General features: G+C 40.5%; 1 protein-coding gene across 1 annotated transcript in view; it reads left to right on the plus strand.

The window, feature by feature from the left end:
* Positions 1 to 2,579: 2,579 nt before the first annotated feature.
* Positions 2,580 to 18,662, plus strand: part of VCAN (versican) — a 105,788-nt gene continuing 89,705 nt past the window's right edge. The window contains exons 1-2 of the mRNA XM_059833511.1: positions 2,580 to 2,649; positions 10,151 to 10,522. Coding sequence (XP_059689494.1) covers positions 2,580 to 2,649; positions 10,151 to 10,522 — 442 coding nt within the window. The remainder of the gene's footprint in view (positions 2,650 to 10,150; positions 10,523 to 18,662) is intronic.

An 18,662-nucleotide genomic window follows, 5' to 3' on the forward strand; every position in this document is an offset into this window, starting at 1 on the left:
GAAACAGAAAAAGCTTTATTTTTTTTTTTCTCTGTGAATTTCTTTGATTCCCTTGTCTCTGGTCCCAACAGCCAAGGTTGCCTTCTGGGGGAGGAGGGAGATAAAGCGTATGGGTAAACATGGAAATCTAAACTTGTAAACAGTTTGTTCTAGATTTTTGTCTAGCTGTTGATGTAACCAGTGTGTGACGCATGGGAAACACATGTGGACAGAACATCTCAAAAGAAGGTCTGGAGCCACTCTGCTCTCACAGGGACCAGAACTTTCACATTGTCTTGCAAGCGGGTCCAGCTTTCATTGCCTTTGATGGTGGAGAAATCTGTTGGTCTTCTTTTTGTGCTCTCTTCAGAGCGCTTGCGTTACTGAAGGAAGTAGTGTGCAGTGGTGTTGGTGCTTGAGGCTTCCAGCAGTTTCAAGATACAAGGGTTGCTTGAAGGGCCTCCTAGTCTGTGCACATCTGTAGGCTCAGCTTGACCTCTCATTTTTTAAAAATGTTGTGTAATAATGAGGTTCATTTAAGTGTTTATCTAAGCAAACACGTGACTGTATTTCAGAGCTGGTCCATTGCATTAAAATGACTTCGATGTCTGCAGCTTTTATCATGTGCAGCCTCCTCACTCATAACAATCTTCTACAGGGAATTACTAGGGCATAGATAGTATACCAGGACACAGTATAGATTTTTAAAGTTAGTTATTAAATAGCCACTTTTCTTTTCTCCATGTACAGCTTGGCTTGTGTAAGTGTAGGGAGAGAGAAAACGCCGGCTGGATGGTGTTGGCGGTATGTGTTAGAGTCTTCAGAAAAAGTTTTATGGCACATAGGGCTCAAACTGAATGAAGTCAAAGAAGTCCCGGTTCTTGTTTGGGACTCAATCATCAAAAAGTGCAAATTCCATGAAGCAAATATTGCAAAATAAGTGATATCACATCATACACTCAGCTCTATTGAATGGCTGAAGCAGAGATGGGGCGTCTTTGGCAGTGTGCAGTCTGCTCTACAGAAAGCAGCTGTATTCTTTCCTCCACGCCCTGGGAATAGGTTGCAGCATATGTTTCCCAGTGCAACCAGCCAGCTCTGGCCATCCACGTATAGGGAATGAAAAGCTCTTGGGTTTTCAGCCCTTTTGGGTGGGAATTTTTAACACGATGCTGTTATGTTAAAGATTGCCTCATTGGAAAGGCTTTGTTTGAGATGTTTTGCATCTTTTCTGAACTGTTCAGCCTTTACAGGGTAGATGCCAATTCAGACAGACTCATGTGAAGTTTGGGCTGCAGCTGTAAGCTGTGGAAAAAACTTTCCTGAGATTGAACATGTCTCCACTAGTTTTCTGAAGATGTTTTTCTGTGTGTCTTGCTATCATGTTCAGTATACCTTGTGGAAGCTTTTGAATGTATTAATGTTTTAACACTGAAGCATTACATGTAAGTACTAAAGAACTAAAATGCTAACGTAAAAAATGCTAAAATACATATGTGCAATACAAGTTCCATAGTTATAACACAGATATATATCTATTAAATTCCTGTTTCACTGTTTCTTAAAGCAGTTCAACTGTAATCTCTCTTGGGCAGGGAAAAAATATCACTTCAGGTTACTTGCCCAAGTAAAGAACCCAAGTAGCATATTTTGACGGCAGTATCAGGAAACTCAGGATTTTCTGATAAAAATTTTTCAACAGCAGTGTTTGACAAACTATTGCTGAAAATTATTTCTTACTTTGGCTAGATAGTGTATACGTGTAACTATACGGAAGAGGGACTATTTATAAACCCTTTTTAGTAGTTGACATTTATGGAACTTGTCATGCTTTTGTTACAGTACTTTTGAAATTGTTGGGATAGTTACACATTCAATGTGTGTAACTAAGATCTGGATTAAAAATGAAGATATACTATTATGATAATGCAATATTTTGTTATGTACATGTGATATATGTGGAGAACTTTTCGGCTTTTAGAAGGTGGAGCCTGTAAAGGAAGTAAGAAGCAAACCCAAAGGGAACTGACATGTCTGATTATCACTCTGGACTCAATAACCTGAAACTCATTATGAAGCTGTATTCGATAGGGACACGTTGTCATTATAACGAATTTCCACCATAAAATACTATATGGAGAAATCTTGAAAGCAGGAAGCCATCTGGCAACCTACTTGCAGATAGGAAGGATGATAGTGTGGACGTTGACTCACAATCAAAGTTCATGAGAATTTTGTCATGGGAGCCCCTTCTGGCATGAACCGGGTTGTTAGCTGCGGCTAAACGACAGGGTAGTTTGTGTTACGGACATAAAACTACCCAGAGGTTGGATCTGAACTGGCAACACCACACCAGGAAAAAGTCAACAGATTATACCCATATGCTGCTAGCACTGTATGGGAATGCATTTAAAACAGTGAATAAAACAGCAGAAGCTCAATATATTAAGAATTATTCACTGTCCTGCTGAACACCTTTTTAAAGTAGATGACTGCTTCTAATATCAGTGACAAATATTGACATACTGAGTTACAACACTTGATAAGGACACAATGCAATACTAACCACTTACTCCTTTGTTCTTTATTTGTAGGTCAAGATGTTGTTAAGTATAAAAAGTATCTTATGGATGTACTCTACATTAGTTATAACATACATGCTGCCGAAAGGTAAGTCTGTTATACACCGAACCGTTTATTAAGTGGTCCAATTGGTAGGGTGTTTCCCAGGACTCAGGAAACAACCCAAACTCAGCAGATTAAGTTTCTGGTCTTGCCTCTGCCACTCCTTTTGCTACACTGTGTAACTAACTTTGTTTCCGTGTTCTTCTCATTACCTTACTGATTTATATAGAAAACTCTTGGTGGGTGGGCATGTTTTTGACAAGGTTTTTACATGCCTGTCTGACGTCTTCTGAGGTTTGCGAGTGCCATTACTATAATTCAAGTAATAATAAGACAGTACCATAGGTTTACATTGTGTAAAGCAAAATAGATTGTCTTCTCCAAATGTTCAAGAATGCATTTTAATCCTTTAATCTGTGCTTCTGAAATGTTGGACCTGTGGGCCTGGTATGTCTCGCAACTTCATATCCCATGATATGCTAATGAGCTCCTTGCAGTAGACGAGGTGAGGGCTGATGAGGGGGGGCTAATTTTAGTGGAGGGCAGACACCTTCCATGGGAGCTTCAGACTGATGCCATGGAGGGAGCAGCGAGCAGTTCTGGTGGCATGGGAGCAGGAGCAGGTTCCTGGGACATACCTAGCCAGGCTGCAGAAGTGGTGAATGAAATGGGGGAATTTTTAGGCTACAGGAATACTGATTTGGCTTACCTCCCAGTCAGATCCCAATGCATGTGCTCATGTATATGGTGCCACAGCAGCCTTTTGGGTCTATAGGTTACAGCTCACACCCTTTCTGTGTTCAGGGTGAAAGGTGCCATGTGCCAGTGGGATACAGGGGAAACTAGTCACCCCGGCTTCTGCTTTGCTCTGCGATCTGTCAAGGAGCAGCTGGAGACACTCCTCTGGAGTGGGCAGTCTGGCTGCCAGCCCCCTGTTGTGGAGGGGGCTGCCATGAGCTAACCTGGTGGCAGGTCCCTCGGCTGCTGGGGTCTGGAGCAAGGATGTGTTAGGGCAGCTGCAGGTCTTTGGTTTGGGTGGAAAGGAGGAGCCCTTACTCTTGGTGATTACATGTTAACACTAAAGTATGTATTCATGTGTGGTTGCCATGGTTATTTGAAAGTTTGAGTCAAGCCTTTAGTAAGGAAAAGGTCCCTACAGCTGTTGCAGACTTACAAAACTGGGATAATAGCTTTCCCAAGCCCCAAAGCAAGATTTATTTTTTTTTTTTCTTCTTTTCTTCCGAGGAACTCCTCAAACTGATTTTAGCCTTTGGGAAAATCAAGTGTACTCATTTTATTTCCCACCTTGAACACTGTCACTAGCAAAGTGTTTAGATAGTCCTGTAAGATAAAGGAAAAGACCATTGTGCTTAGTAGAGTCAATTAAAAAAAAGTGTTTTTTTTCCTCAGGCAGGTTGGGAGCACCATCCTTTACTATTTCCTACTGTCACTTCCTCCTTAAAGCTGGTTTTGTTTTTCCATTCTTCATTAAACATACAACAGCCCAGGACAATTAGATTTGTCCTCGGGGACAACACAGTCAAAGCTTCAGGCAGGGGGCAAGCCACTAAAACTGAGCTTCCATTTTCTTATTTGTGGAGGGCTGAGACTGATTTGGCTATTAAATGTCAAGCTTTTTTTTCTTCCCCCAGTTTTTTACTTAGTAAAATGTCTGTAAGTGTAGATCAATGTACGGATTTTGGATCCAGAGCTGACATTTAATAGTTTGTTCATATGAAGCATTCAGAGAGGCAAAATAAGCGATTGTCAGAAGAGGTCATGGAGTTGCAATGAGGGCCTACACGGTGAACTTGGAAGTTTTTATTTGATAAGCTGCTTATACTTAAAGGGGGCTTATAAGAAAGATGGAGAGAAGATTTTTACCAGAGCAGGACAAGGGCAACAGTTTTAAACTTAAAGAAGGTGGGTTTAAATTGGACATAAGGAAGAAATTTTTTACAGTAAGGATGGTGAGACACTGGAACAGGTTGCCCAGAGAAATTGTGGATGCCCCATCATTGGAAGTGTTCAAAGTCAAGTTGGACGGGGCTTTCAGCAACCTGATATGGTAGAAGATCCCCCTGCCCATGACAGAGGGGTTGGACTGGATGATTTTTGAAGGTCCCTTCCAAACCAAACCACTCTGTGATTCTAAGTTATAGCTTTCTTTTAGGCAGAAATGTCTGTTTTAAGATATAGGAAAAGGAAGAGCTGCCAGCCATAATTAGTCAGCTTCAAAATGGAGTAAGTGCTAGTACATCATTCACAGGAGGAGAGGTAAGATAAGATTTTACCTGACAATCAACCTTGGGATGGAGAACATGTAAGGAGATAGAATAAGTAAGGCAAAGGAATTTGACAAGAAATATAAACCTAATGTTTCTGTTATGACCTATTGAAAGTCTCTTCATGTTTACTTAAGGCACAGTTCCATGGTCAGGCTAGTCGCACATACATTTTAGCACTAGATGGCTAGTCCTGCCCCTTTTCCATCCCCTGGTGCTAGTTTTCATGCTTTCCTTTGTGCTGATGCTAGTATTTATGTGGCTATACAGCCTGCTGAATCAGGTAAATGACTTGTTTGAAAGAGCACATGGCATTTCTTGCAGGTTATTTTTCCACTGGATCAGACCTTTGATCTCACTCACTGCCTTGCACAAATGCTAGTGCTGGCATAATTCAGGGATTGGGAGTACATCACTGGAAGTGGGGAGGAGTGGGTTGGATCCTTAGAGTGGCAGAATGTGGGATGACACCTTTAGATGTCCCCTGACTTACTACACCTTTTATCACCTCTTAAATGGCTCATGTTGTCTCCAGAGTAGAATTTTTAGTACTTAAGCAAGTTCCGTATGAATGTCATGGCAAGGGCTTCTCAGGAATATAAACCAGGTTCTGACTGGAAGGAATTCAGAAAGACCCTTATGTTCCTAGAATACTCTGCGAACTTTGTGGGTTTTATTTTTGAAGCTGCCATAGAGAGTCTTAAACATGTTCAAAACATGGCCATGGTGAAGAAGACAAAGATGAAAAAGTTTTTCTTTTTCATGAATTATTCCAACAGAGTCTGTGGGATCAGCTCATAACCTTCTGTTTTGTAGAATGTCACCCAGTTTGTGTAATAACATTTTTGAGGACGAGTGTTATAAGATTACAGACAATCTTTACAAGTACAGCTGTTTCTTTCATTTAAAAAAATACTCTAAAAATAAAATATAACTCTGCATTTTGAAGAGATAGACATCTTAAGTTTCAACTTTTTTCTTTTTAAATCCTGAATTCAAACATAAAATTGAAGCCTTGAATCTTTCATGAAAAATAAATTCCCGTGCTTCTATTCCCACAATGGATTGGATCACTCCATATGATTTTAATTACATTTGATTAAATAGTCAATATGATGCCTTGCAATATTTATTTTAAAAAGCTTTCAGGCAAAATTGTTCTGAAAGTTTAAAATGTTTCTTTTCAGAGTCATATGGGACATTTGTTAAAATCAGCAGGTTTTTTTAAAGTGTAAATCCTGGAATCTGTGAGTCTTAATATTAACTCATAACAAAACTAAAGCTTAATTTAGAACACAGCAGGTTATAAGCATGTAAAGTTTTATGCTTTCACCACTAATCATTATTCCTGTCTTTGTTTTCTCTTCCAATCTCATCCTTGTGAATGGTCACATTCATAAATACCTAGCATGTTTGCATGGTGTGCTTGTTAGATTTTATGTAGCAACAAGAGTATTTTTCCTTTGAGGGCAAATTGAGAATGGTCTTGCATGGCTTCTTTAAGACTTTAAATTCTCAGAAGATGTGTGTCAGGAAGGCAGCAGGAAATACGGTGTAAGCTTCTGGGGTCACGGGAGTGCCCCTCTGCGAGACCTTTGCTGTTTGCTCTGGTACATGTGAAGGATTAATGACAGAAGTTCATGAGCAAGGTTTATGCCTACTGCTAGTGTGGCATTTACTCACTTTGAGCTCACTGGTGTTAGGATATCGTAGTTTACAAGCTGGGCCTTGTGATTATGATCAATGTTGGAGTAATCTTGCCTGTTTTGAGTGACTATTTGTCATGTCATGAGTGATTATGCTTTCTTGAAAGCGCTGTAATCCAGAAGACAGTAGAAATCCCCTAGATTACAGTGTGTGACATGTTCTTTCAAGGGTATATAAATAATATACCAGTTTAAACATCAGTTTATCTGATCATTCTTATGTTCTATATGTGCTATAAAATACATGTGTACATGCCTATGATGCCTCCATGTGTTGAGTTCTGCAGCTGAGATTTATGTTTGCCTGGCTTCCTGTGAGTTTCTTGCAGAATATGAAAGTAGTTGGTTCTTCAACACTCTCTGCCTCCTTCTCTTATTCTGCTTGCTGAGACCACAAATCACCTGGTAAAGAACTCAGTGAGGGTTTTTATTGGGTCTCAGTCTGTTACCTCTGCTGTCAGAGTTTCATACAAGTTTGTGTAAGTGGTGCATTCATTTAATTTATCATTATCTTCATTACAATGTGGTTAATGAAAAGACTTCTCTCAGGCTCAGTGTTAGTTCCTACATGGTCAGGTGGAGATATGGTAGAAAACAATGTTGGCAAATACCTGTTTTTCTCAGCTTGTGTTCCAATTTACAATTACAAAATGTGTTGTTCATATTTTTGCCTGCCATGTCCCTTCTAAGGAATCGTCTATCCCATACCATTGATAGTGGCTGAAAGGGGGACATAACATGGAGTATAAGCATAGGGAAAATGCTAAAGGAACAAAAGGGCTATCTGGATTAATAGAAGCTATTGATGCTTTCTGCATTGACCAGTAAATTCTGCTTGACTGACTAACTGACTTGGACTGCTGCAAGAAACCAAGCTTTTTTGGAACTGTGCAGGAACATCACTTCATCTCATGTTTCAGTGCCAAATACGTTTTTTTTTCAGTAGGGAAAAGTTTCCCCTCTTCTTCCGCTCCCCTCTTCTTCCGCTCCTCTCCTCTCATCAAAATAAAGAGTGTTTTTATATAGTTTTTCACAATGCTTTCTACAGTTAAACATGCATGGTTGTAGCTACATGGTCTCCTATTCTGGGGTGTAGCCCAATTTAGGGTAGATCTAGTTTGCATATCATGATGTTATGTGTTGTTTGCCAAGGGTTTCAGTCTGCTAATGTGAAGACACAAATTTTAAAGAGGAAATTTCCTCAGGGTTCAGTGCTGATATTCCAGATCACTCATAACCAGAAACAATGTTCTCGAAAGTTTATTAAAATTCTGTCAGTCAGGATAATTATAAGTAGGTAATTTTTCATTTAAGAAGTTCCTGTAATGTATATAGATGACAAGAGATCATAATAAATACTAAATACTTTGAGACTGATTTTAATCTCCCACCTGTGCAATTTGGCAGTAACTCCATCACAACTGATAGGACTGAGTAGTCATTCCGTTTCTTTATCTTTTACCCCACTGTAGCTCAGTGAAGTTTCAAGAAATTAAAGGTGATATGAAAGGCAGTGGTGTTTCCATACTGTACATCTTCAGGATAAAATCAGTACTTTCTACTTTTTAGAAATCAATTGGCTTTAGGTGAGTTGAGTTTTCAGTTCCTTATGGAACTAAAAAAACCCCCAAACCTCAATGGATTTTTTTTCCTAAAGAAATGTGTATGCAATCGAAGCTTTTGAGATAGTCTTGTCTACCTCTACAGCTCTACAGGCTTGTCTTCAAGCCTTGTGAATTGTCCAGTCTTCAGTTTTATATTGGACCTGTTTTTGTCTTTCCCTGCTTTACAAATAGATTCTTGCTAGGTCTGGGCCCAAAGTGTCTGAAGAGATTAGTTTGATTGACTATTAAATGTGAGTTGTACCATCACAGGTCTCTGTTTACAAGTTAATGGAGGAATGAAAATCTCACCGCATGCCTGAATCACAGAGTGACCATCTTCCTGGTAAATGTGCTCAGACAGTGCCGTTCCATGTGAACTTTTCAGCCGAGCTTTGGGTGCAACACAGCTTCTTTGGCACAGCACTACCCCATTTTTGTTATACTGTCTGTGGTCTAATCAGGTTCGATACAGTCATCTTGAGTGTATCTGCATTGTGTTCCCAAGAATTTCTAGTTGGGTAAGCATGGATGGAAAGGAACTGAGAACTTCCACTGAAACTTCTGGGTCTTACTTGGTCAGTCCATTTTTTTGTTTGTTTTTCTAGATAGTAATTTACTATTAAAATGCTTGGCCACAGAGCTGATGATTCTTATATTGAACCTTTTTAGATAATACTATTGATACTTTATCCTGTATAAAGTCATCTGTCTCTGTTTAAAATAATCAATGTAATGAGCAATTTTTCCTTCCCCACCCCCCCAATCTTCTACTCTTTTTGGAGAGATGATATTTTTAATAATAAATAGCTAGATAATTTTTATGTGATGATATCTCCTATTTCATGTGTCACTCTGTTAGTGGCTAGTATTTGAAGTTATTATATTTCTAAACTTTATGAATCCTAGCTCACTTCAAATTAATGATCAGCCTGTTCCACCTTCCAAAAAATGTTCGAGTGCAGGGCAGTGAAAGAAGTAAGATAGATACTGTTGTGCATCAGCTTTTAATCTTCATTAAGCCATTATGTATGGTGAAATAACATCACATAAAAAAATAAATCTAACAGAAATCCTCTCTTCAGACAGTTGCTGTGTGCAGGTTGGATGAACAGTAGTCAACTTTCCCCTCAGGATATTGTCAGATGGAAGCATTTCACTGTAAAGTGTTTGCAGCTGGAGATGTCATAAAAAATGATAAAGGTCCTATCATGTCAAGTCTGAGCCAAGTAGGGACTTTCTGTGCGCTTTACTTCCTTCTTTGCTTTAACATCCTGAAATACTTTATTTCTGCAATGTGTTAAAGTTCCTGAGGCTACAAGGAAATAACTTTAAAAGAATGACTATTTGGGAGAATCTCACTGGAAAGGCTTTTGTTTCAGCACGTATGCAATAAGAAGAGTTAACCCTTAAAAGAATAATGGAGTAAGGGATGTCATGTATGCAAAGTCATGGGCTACATTTTACTCTTAGGAGAGGAGCAAATGAATGAGCTACTGTGAGGTAAGACAAGGTGTAAACATCAGTAGCTCCCCTATGTGCATGCTTTTGGCCAGCAATAGACATGAGGTAACTCACCATCTTTCACTCACAGTGGTTTTCCTCCTATGAAGTTAAAAAAATAGCTCTTAGAGTTCATCTGTCATCTAAAATTTCAAAGCATTTTCTGAAGGTCAATAACTTGGTGACTATAACAAATGGAGAACATAAGTCAGAGAGCAGAGAATTAAATTTTCCCAAACAGAAAAATGCTCCATCAGCAGCCTAGGGTATTGGTGCAAACTCTTCTTTAGCTTATACTTGTAAGTCCTGTTACAGATCAGCTAAGGTTCATGGATTTCAGGTCTTGCACATCTGTGAATCGTTAAATAACAATGAAATATATCTATTTCTGATTTTGCTGTTCCACTAATGTGATTTCTCCTTTCTCTTCCCCTTTCTCCCCTTTTTCTAGTTCAAGCAGAAAAAAAAACCCTGGTAAAGGGATCCCTCTCTGGAACTTCAGTCCTGCCGTGCTTCTTTTCAACCACACCCACTATAGCCTCCAGCTATGCAGCTGAGTATCTTCGAATCAAATGGTCAAAGGTTGAACTGGATAAAAGTGGAAAAGATGCAAAGGAAACCACAGTCCTGGTGGCCCAAAATGGCAACATCAAAATAGGTCAAAGCTACAAAGACAGAGTGTCTGTTCCAGCCCATTCAGAGGAGACTGGTGACGCTTCGCTGACTTTCTCTAAGCTGCGTGCAAGTGATGCAGGGGTGTATCGCTGTGACGTTATGTACGGAGTTGAAGACACACAAGGTGTTGTATCACTGGCTGTTGAGGGTAAGGATTTATCTATTTCATTTGTAGTCAACAGCGATTCCAGTTAAAACAGTAAAAGTTAGTAATTAACGTATAACTAGAGAGTATTTAAAGAGGCATCTTTAGCAATTTACCCTTCCTTTACTGTTCACTCTTCCCATTCTTTTTCTGCCTTTTATTTATTCTTATGAATCTTTTCCAATCCCTAGCTTTCTCATTTCTCACTTACACCTTTGGGTAGGCTACTCTTGATTCCTGGAAAAAATGCTGTTTGCTTATTCCCAAAGTAGTTTGATACTTTGATTGGTTTATATCCTTTGCAAGACAAGCTCCTTCTTTTACTTTTTCCTTTTTTTTTTAGGAGATACCTCTAAAGTTTTCTCAAACCAGCCCTTTTGAAACATGATACGTATTGTACTAATATATCTGTCTGAAAATGTCAGTGTCCTTACAAGAAGACAGACTTGGCAGGCAGAAGCAGTTTCTTTTTAATTGTGTAGGATGAAGAGAAGCAACTGCCTTGCTACCAGAGCTGTGGTTGGCCTATCTTGCCACTTGGTGTGCAAAACCATAATGCCAACAAAACTGGGAGCCACTCTTTCTGTGATAGGAACATCAAGCACAAAGGAAGAGTTTCTTTTGTCCCAGTAATGAAGGTTGAATAGGTAGGAGGAAATCCATCTGGCAGAAGCTGCAGGAAAACAAGTAGGGAGGTGGCTGCTAATGTTCTTCATGTGAAGGATCCAGGGCTAAAAGTTTGCTTGCCATCACTATAAGGAAATAGCATCCAAACCTTTGAGGGGGAGAAGTGTACATGTAAAGACATTTTAGAGACAGGACTTTCAAAAGCATGTAAGTGGCAAAAGGAGCATCTGATCTATAGGTGTTTTTCTCCTAAGAGTCTGCTTATACAGCACGATAACTACAGCGTAGAGACCGTTCCAGAGCCTGGTGCTGTATAGCCCTGTCAGTCTGGCGCTGAGCCTGAGCTAACAAACTGTGCTGAAAGGCAGGACATATTAGCCCAGGCTCTGTGCCATGTAAATGCAAATTCTGGACCCAAATTTCTCGGCGTGCTTAGAACAACACTGTGCTGTGTGGATGTACCCGCTCACGTGAGCTTTAGTTTTGAATCTGCCTTGCCCTCCTTTGGACTTAGGTGTTTTTTGAAAGTTCAGTATTTACTCAAATGACTGAATCCCAAACCAAACATTAATATCTGCTGCTGGAAATTATGGCTTTGGCTAAGGTTTTTTTTGTGAGCTTAATACTGCATTGTTCTTCCAATATGCTTAACCTAACTTGAACAGTATTTTGGCATTGATTCAATGAAAGGTTTTGAAGCTGTGGTCTTAATTTGGAAATATAGTAAATCAATGTAACCATTAAGGTCCGTATAACTTCATAAACTCTTTCGTCCTAATGGCAAAAGCAAAAGAAATCCTGGTTTGAACATTACTTTTCAGTAACTAGTGTACCTGACATTCCTTCTTCCTTTTCAAGTGCTCCCTTGACTACATATCTATATCCAGGAGCAGCAGATGTTTACTACAATAAAATATCTGATAATCTATAGCAATACTTTAGCTACTGTAGTTAGTGCTACTGGAAAACACTGCAGTGAGATGAACTGATCATATTTTTTTTTTAATTGAAGGAAAATTTCACACACTCCATTTTTTTTCTGTAACTGTTCTTTTCCATGATTGCTTTAATGTCAAAATTTCAGGAGGGGAAAAAGCCAGATCTTGGCCCAAATGGAAAATAACATGGTTAGATTGTCATTTGTGCACTTCATTCTCCATTTTCTACATTAAGTAAACAAATGCCATTTATCACACTCATAAGGACTTCATGTGAATGTTGCTGCTCAAATCTTCTGCCCTCATTTCAGTAAGGCTTTATGGGTTTTTTGTGAGTTCAGCTTTTATTTAAAAAAACCCAAAGCCATTAGACACAAATGTTATTTACTTCCATTATGTTGTCTTTTTGATTCTTCACCCCAAAGTGATAACAACTGGAAAGACAGGATCTTCTGTACACCCTCTTTGTGCATTCTTTGCTGCCTGTCGTTAGCATGGTGTGGGGAGATCTTTCCACATTAATCGAGGTAACTTCAGATCTGATGGCTAGCATGGTTCAGCACTGTGCTTTGGTCAGCTCTCCTGTGTGGAGTTGAGGCAGGTGCTTGCAGGGCGACCCTTGGAGTGCTGGTAAAATTATCACCGGTTTTGCCATTCTGCACTCTTTGTGCTCATCAAAAGCAAAACATAAAATACATTTGTATAGCACTCTTTCTCTGAGGACTGAGCAGGCATGTGTTGCTGTCGTGGATTAGTCCCAGCCAGACTAATCACCACACAGCCGCTCGCTCACTCCCCTTCCTCAGCTGGACAGGAGAGAGAAAATATGACGAAAGGCTCGTAGGTCAAGACAAGGACATAGGGAGATCACTCACCAATTACCATCATGGGCAAAATAGACTTGACTTGGGGAAATCAGTTTAATTTATCACCAATTAAAATCAGAGTAGGATAATGAGAAATAAAACAAAATCTTAAAAAAATACCTTCCCCCCACTACTCCTTTCTTCCCGGGCTCAACTTCACTCCCGATTTTCTCTACCTCTTCCCCCTGAGCGGCGCAGGGGGACGGGGAAGGGAGGTTGCGGTCAGTTCATCACATGTCGTTTCTGCCGCTCCTTCCTCCTCACACTCTTCTCCTGCTCCAGTGTGGGGTCCCTCCCACAGGAGACAGTTCTCCACGAACTTCTCCAAGGTGGGTCTTTCCCACCGGCCGCAGTTCTTCACGAACTGCTCCAGTATGGGTCCTTTCCACGGGGTGCAGTCCTTCAGGAACAGACTGCTCCAGTGTGGGTCCCCCATGGGGTCACAAGTCCTGCCAGCAAACCTGCTCCAGCGTGGGCTCCTCTCTCCACAGGTCCTGCCAGAAGCCTGCTCCAGCGTGGGCTTCCCACAGGGTCACAGCCTCCTTCGGGCATCCACCTGCTCCAGTGTGGGGTCCTCCACGGGCTGCAGGTGGATATCTGCTCCACCGTGGACCTCCATGGGTGCAGGGCACAGCCTGCCTCACCATGGTCTTCACCAGGGGCTGCCGGGGAATCTCTGCTCCGGCGCCTGGAGCACCTCCTCCCCTCCTTCTTCACTGACCTTGGTGTCTGCAGGGCTGTTTCTCTCACATATTCTCACTCCTCTCTTCCCCGGCTGCCGTTTCCCAGTTTTTCCCCCTCTTCTTAAATAAGTCATCACAGAGGCGCAACCACTGTTGCTGATTAGCTCGGCCTTAGCCAGTGGCAGGTCCGTCTTGGAGCCGGCTGGCATTGGCTCTATCAGACATAGGAGAAGCTTCTAGCAGCTTCTCACAGAAGCCACCCCTGTAGCCCCCCTGCTACCAAAACACTGCCACGCAAACCCAATACAGTTGCTTTAGCTTTTCTGTGGATTAAAAGTATGCAGAAGAAGTGGTAACTCTGGCTTAGGTAGTACTTGCTTGATCATATAGCTTAACCCTAAAGTGAAGCAGAATCATTTTATTAAAGTTAGGAAGCTTCTGCAAAATTCTCTGTGTGGGCCGATTTAGGTGTGGGGAGAAATGTTACTAATGCTTCAGAAAGAAACATTCATCTGTTTCTTCAATTGTCAACAGTATAAATACTAGCTTTACCAAGGAGATGGGATGTAAATACAAAACTGCCTTCTTTGACCATGACAAACCTATATTTTGGTGCTTTGACTCAAAATGCTTCAGCATTGAATCCTACCTTGCCATAGGATTATTTATATAGGGTCTGAGTAGAAGATTTTGGTTTTAATATAATCAACTGTTGCCTAATTTATGCTCCTCACAAACTAGGCCAAAATCAAACTCATATCTGGACCACTTCAGATAAAAGATCTGTCTGTCCCCGTGTCCTGTTCCAATGAAAGCAGCAATAACTGATACCAAAGGGCAAACTAACCGTTTTTCCTGAGTACTCTATTGCTGTCAGACTTGTCACCCATGGACTTGCTGAGGCACAGGTGATGGCTTTATGGTAGACAATCCTGCACACATTTCTGCTTTTTTCCCTTTGTTTTTTGTATATATGTAAATATTTAGTATTCTCAGCTGGACTCCTGGTTAAGCCACCACTTAACGACAGCTGATTAAGTTATTTATTACTCACAGTTAAATATACAAGTTTAATCACCTGTGTTGCCTTTGTCTCTACAATGAATATTTCTACTATGTCCTTTTTTGACAGGTAAACTCTTTCTGAAGAATGGCAGGATCTTGGAAACTGCCATAATTCTGTGCTTTTTCTTTGCTTTGGTTATAGGCACAACTTGTGTCAACTACTTGGATATCAATAGCTGCTTATACTCTGTTCACTAGGAGCTCAAAGACGTCACCAAGACACTGTGGCTTAACATGGTATCTTGTATCTACTGAGCAGTGCTTACCCATATATGCATTATTAACTTGTGATAGAGGTGGAATAATTTGAACTCTGTTTAAACTGCTCAGTTTAAAGCTTAAAGCTAAGTCTGTTTTTATGAGGGGTATAAGAGTTCATGTTACTAACTGGGATGACTCTGTTGTGAGTACAGTCCTGGGGATCTCATCTGGGAAAGTCATAGCAATGTAGGACTAGAAGGACATGCTAGGTTACTTAATCACCAAGTTCCTTTGCAATTGCAAGCAACCATGTTACATGCTGTGCTACATGCCTTTATTAATCCCAAAATCAATTGAGAGCATCCATTCACTTGGGTTATCAGGTGCTTTGCATATTTCATCTCTAAGATCAGTGGGGTTAGGTTGAACTGTACCCTATATGTTACTATTTTCATTTTACAGCTGGTGAAAGTGTAAGAGAGAGGAGCAAAACACTTAATTTTAGCCCCTGCAGGAAGCTTCAGGGCAGCCAGATGCCTGCCCTGCTCCTTAATCGCAACCGCAGAGCCATCCTTGAGGCAGGGGACAGTGCCAGTGCCGACAGGTCTGCAGGCTTGCAGAGAGGGACAGTTTTGTCACACTAGATACCTCCTTTCCTGTTACTAATTGTGGAAAATGCTTTTCTTACAGCCTGGTTGCTGCTATAATTACATCGACCTCTCAGACAGGGATATTTTATGTTCACAGTGGATCTAACATTATTACAGTGTTATACGCTCTAACTTCTTACAAGAAGAGAAATATGCAGAACAAATCATTCATATTTGTTTTTCCTTCCATGTGTTGTCTTTTTTTTTGTAATGGTTGGACTTGATGATCTTACAGGTCTTTTCCAACCTTAGTGATTCTGTGATTCTGTGATTCTCTGCCTTCTCTGCACATCCCTCAGAAATTTTCCCTTTTTCTCAGGAGCAAGTCTTCCTTTGTCAGCTCTTGTAATTTTGTCTTTCTACAGTGTTTTGAGCTTTTCTTCTTACTCTTCTTGATGTTATTAAACCCACAAGTCAAACTGTCTCACATTAGGAGTCGTTGGCGTCACAGTTTTCGAATTGCTAATGTTATTTTGTTTTCATTCTTAGTTGTTTCCTTGCCACTGTTGTCTGAAAATGTCAGGTCTCAGAAGCCTTCATATACTTAAGAGAGATGATTTTCACTTCTTAGTAGCTAACACTGAGCTGCTTTTCCCTCCCACTGAGGGAGGGAAATGCCTTCTGAAGATCATCCCCAAGTGTTTGCTTGCCTGCTAATAATTTACCAAACACAATTTCACAACCTTGACTTGGATGCCAAGTCTGAAATCAGGAAACCTGAAGTCAGGGTGGGATTTATTTCACCTTCAACAATTTAAGGTGGCATGCCTAGTCTAAGCTAAACATGCAGGCTCGTGCTATCTTCAGCTCCTCTCTGATCAAAGTCTAGGGTGAGATGAGCTCCCTGGCAGTTCATATCCCTGGTCACCGATTAGAGAGATTTATATGACTAGTTTAGACTAGACTTCTAATCTTTAGGCAAAGCAAACTTTTGTGAGTTGAATCCCAGAAAGGGTTTTATGAAAGTATTGCTGTACCTCTCTATGTCCACATTTATTCCCTCTCTCTAGTTATAACAAAGTCCACTTGTATAAAATAGTTTTGAGATACCTTGTAAAAAGCTGATCTAGAAGTGCAATGTAACAGTAGTCTTCATTCTGGAACACAATTGAATATTTAATGAAATTCTCATTTTGTGTGGTGCTACAATATTGGGCAATAAAAAATAACATGTATGACCAAGTGTAATCAAAAAGAAAAAAAATCTGAACAAACCACTCATCTGAGCTGATTTTTTTGTTATCCTTCTTGGAGATGATTGGAATTAAAGAGATCAAAGTGGCAAATGGGATCCTTCCAGTTTTGTCTCTCTTTTTTCATATCTTGTAGGTGAATATTTTTTACCAATATTGAGAGCACTTTATCCTTTTCTTACTGATGTTTTGGGAGACCACTGTTTTCATGGGCCTCATTTTGGTGGTTTCTGTTTGATTCTGTTGCAAGTCTGAGAGACTTTTTTAGTCTTTACAGTTTTGTGGTTTTGGTTTTTTTGGTGGTTTTTTTGTGTTTGGTTTTTTTTTTTTTTTTTTTAAACCAGTAAAGAAAATCCTAGGTTTAAAATACTGACCTTGTTAATGGAAAGAAGCAGCAATTAGGGAAGCAGAGTAGATGGTAATTCACATTTTCATTTTTATGCAAACTCTTCTTTCTTGCAGGCATTATAATGATAATAAATGGGAGTTGTTTCCAATGTGGGAACGCTGCCACTCAATTGTGCTGTTAGCTTTGAGAGATTGTGTGTTGACAACCTAATTGATTTATTCTCTCTACAGACAGAACTCCCCTTCATTAACTCTTAAGTATGGCATTTGAAGAGTTGCTTTTATTTAGTCTTTTAGACTTATCTCTCTTGAAGCCTTACCATGTCTTGATGTTGAACTTCTGTGCTTCCTTGCTAACTAAATTAACATGGGCTTCTGCATTTACTCTCCCACATCATGGATCCCAAGAAATCTCTGACTTCTGTAGCTGGGAAGGAAAGCGCACAATGGGTAGCAGCCATGAAAGGATGAGACAGCAAAATTTACTTCTGGGTGAGAAATACACAGGGTCTACATGCATTGCACATCAGGAACAGGGAAGCAAATGTTCTGATCAAGCTGCTGTGTCCCTCATGTAGGGATTGGGAACATGGCAGCTGATGGGCAGGCTGGTGAGGTTTCTGCATCAGGCTGGATGGAAGACCTTCAGTGGGAGAGCTCTGAGCCCAGGCAGCGCATGGCATGCCTTCACATGCAGGATGGTAGAGCAGAGGCCAGTACTAATGGCTAAACTGGTTTTAGGATGTGGTCATCCCCCAGTATGAGGACAGTTCTGAGAGGCCGTGCATTTTTTTTTAAAGTAATTTTAATTTAAGTAGCAATGCCTTGGCCTCGGTGAACACTTGTGCAACCTAGAATGTCGCTGTGCAGAGATAACAGGTGATCCCACTGTGTATTCAGAGATAAATACAGATGTAGTAAAGAACTCCTCCCCCTGAGAAAAATACAGGTAAAGCTCAAGATCAATTGCTTTCCTTTTCTGGACCAACTTGGTCAGAGGAGCTCGCATACACCTCCAAACAACTGCATTGCTCTGTGAGGACGGACGCAAAGATTTTGCACGGAGGAGCAACATGTGAGTTAGTGTAAGAAGTCTCTGTCCCTGGAGACCAGGAGGCGCTGGGGCTGACAGAGCAGAGGGATTGGTATGCACTTTCTCTCCCCATGATGAGAAGTTCCCTGAAGCGTTTGGCAAGGGAGGTCCTGCTGATGCAAGGCGAGCCTGTTCTTCTCAGGTTGCCAAAGCCTAAGACAGGGGTCAGAAGATGGGTGCAAAACCTCGAATGAGGAACAAAAATGAATTATTCATGTAGGAAGCTGAAAACGCTGTCCTATTCCTTCCATTCTTACAGTGCTCAGTCCTGTAACCTCTATTTTGGCATGTATTTGTAATGTAAATTGTCTCTTGCATTAAAGGCAAGGCGGAATACCAAACTGTGTCGTAGCTTTGGCAGTGGGTTGGGGATTATTTCAAGGGTCTGCACCACAGTGCTAAGGTTTGAACGTAAAAATTAACAGAATAACAACCACTACCATCATAATCTTTTCTCTTTAGATGTTCTTTGCTGTGTG

Source organism: Gavia stellata, chromosome Z (assembly GCF_030936135.1).
Source record: "Gavia stellata isolate bGavSte3 chromosome Z, bGavSte3.hap2, whole genome shotgun sequence".
NCBI lineage: Eukaryota > Metazoa > Chordata > Aves > Gaviiformes > Gaviidae > Gavia > Gavia stellata.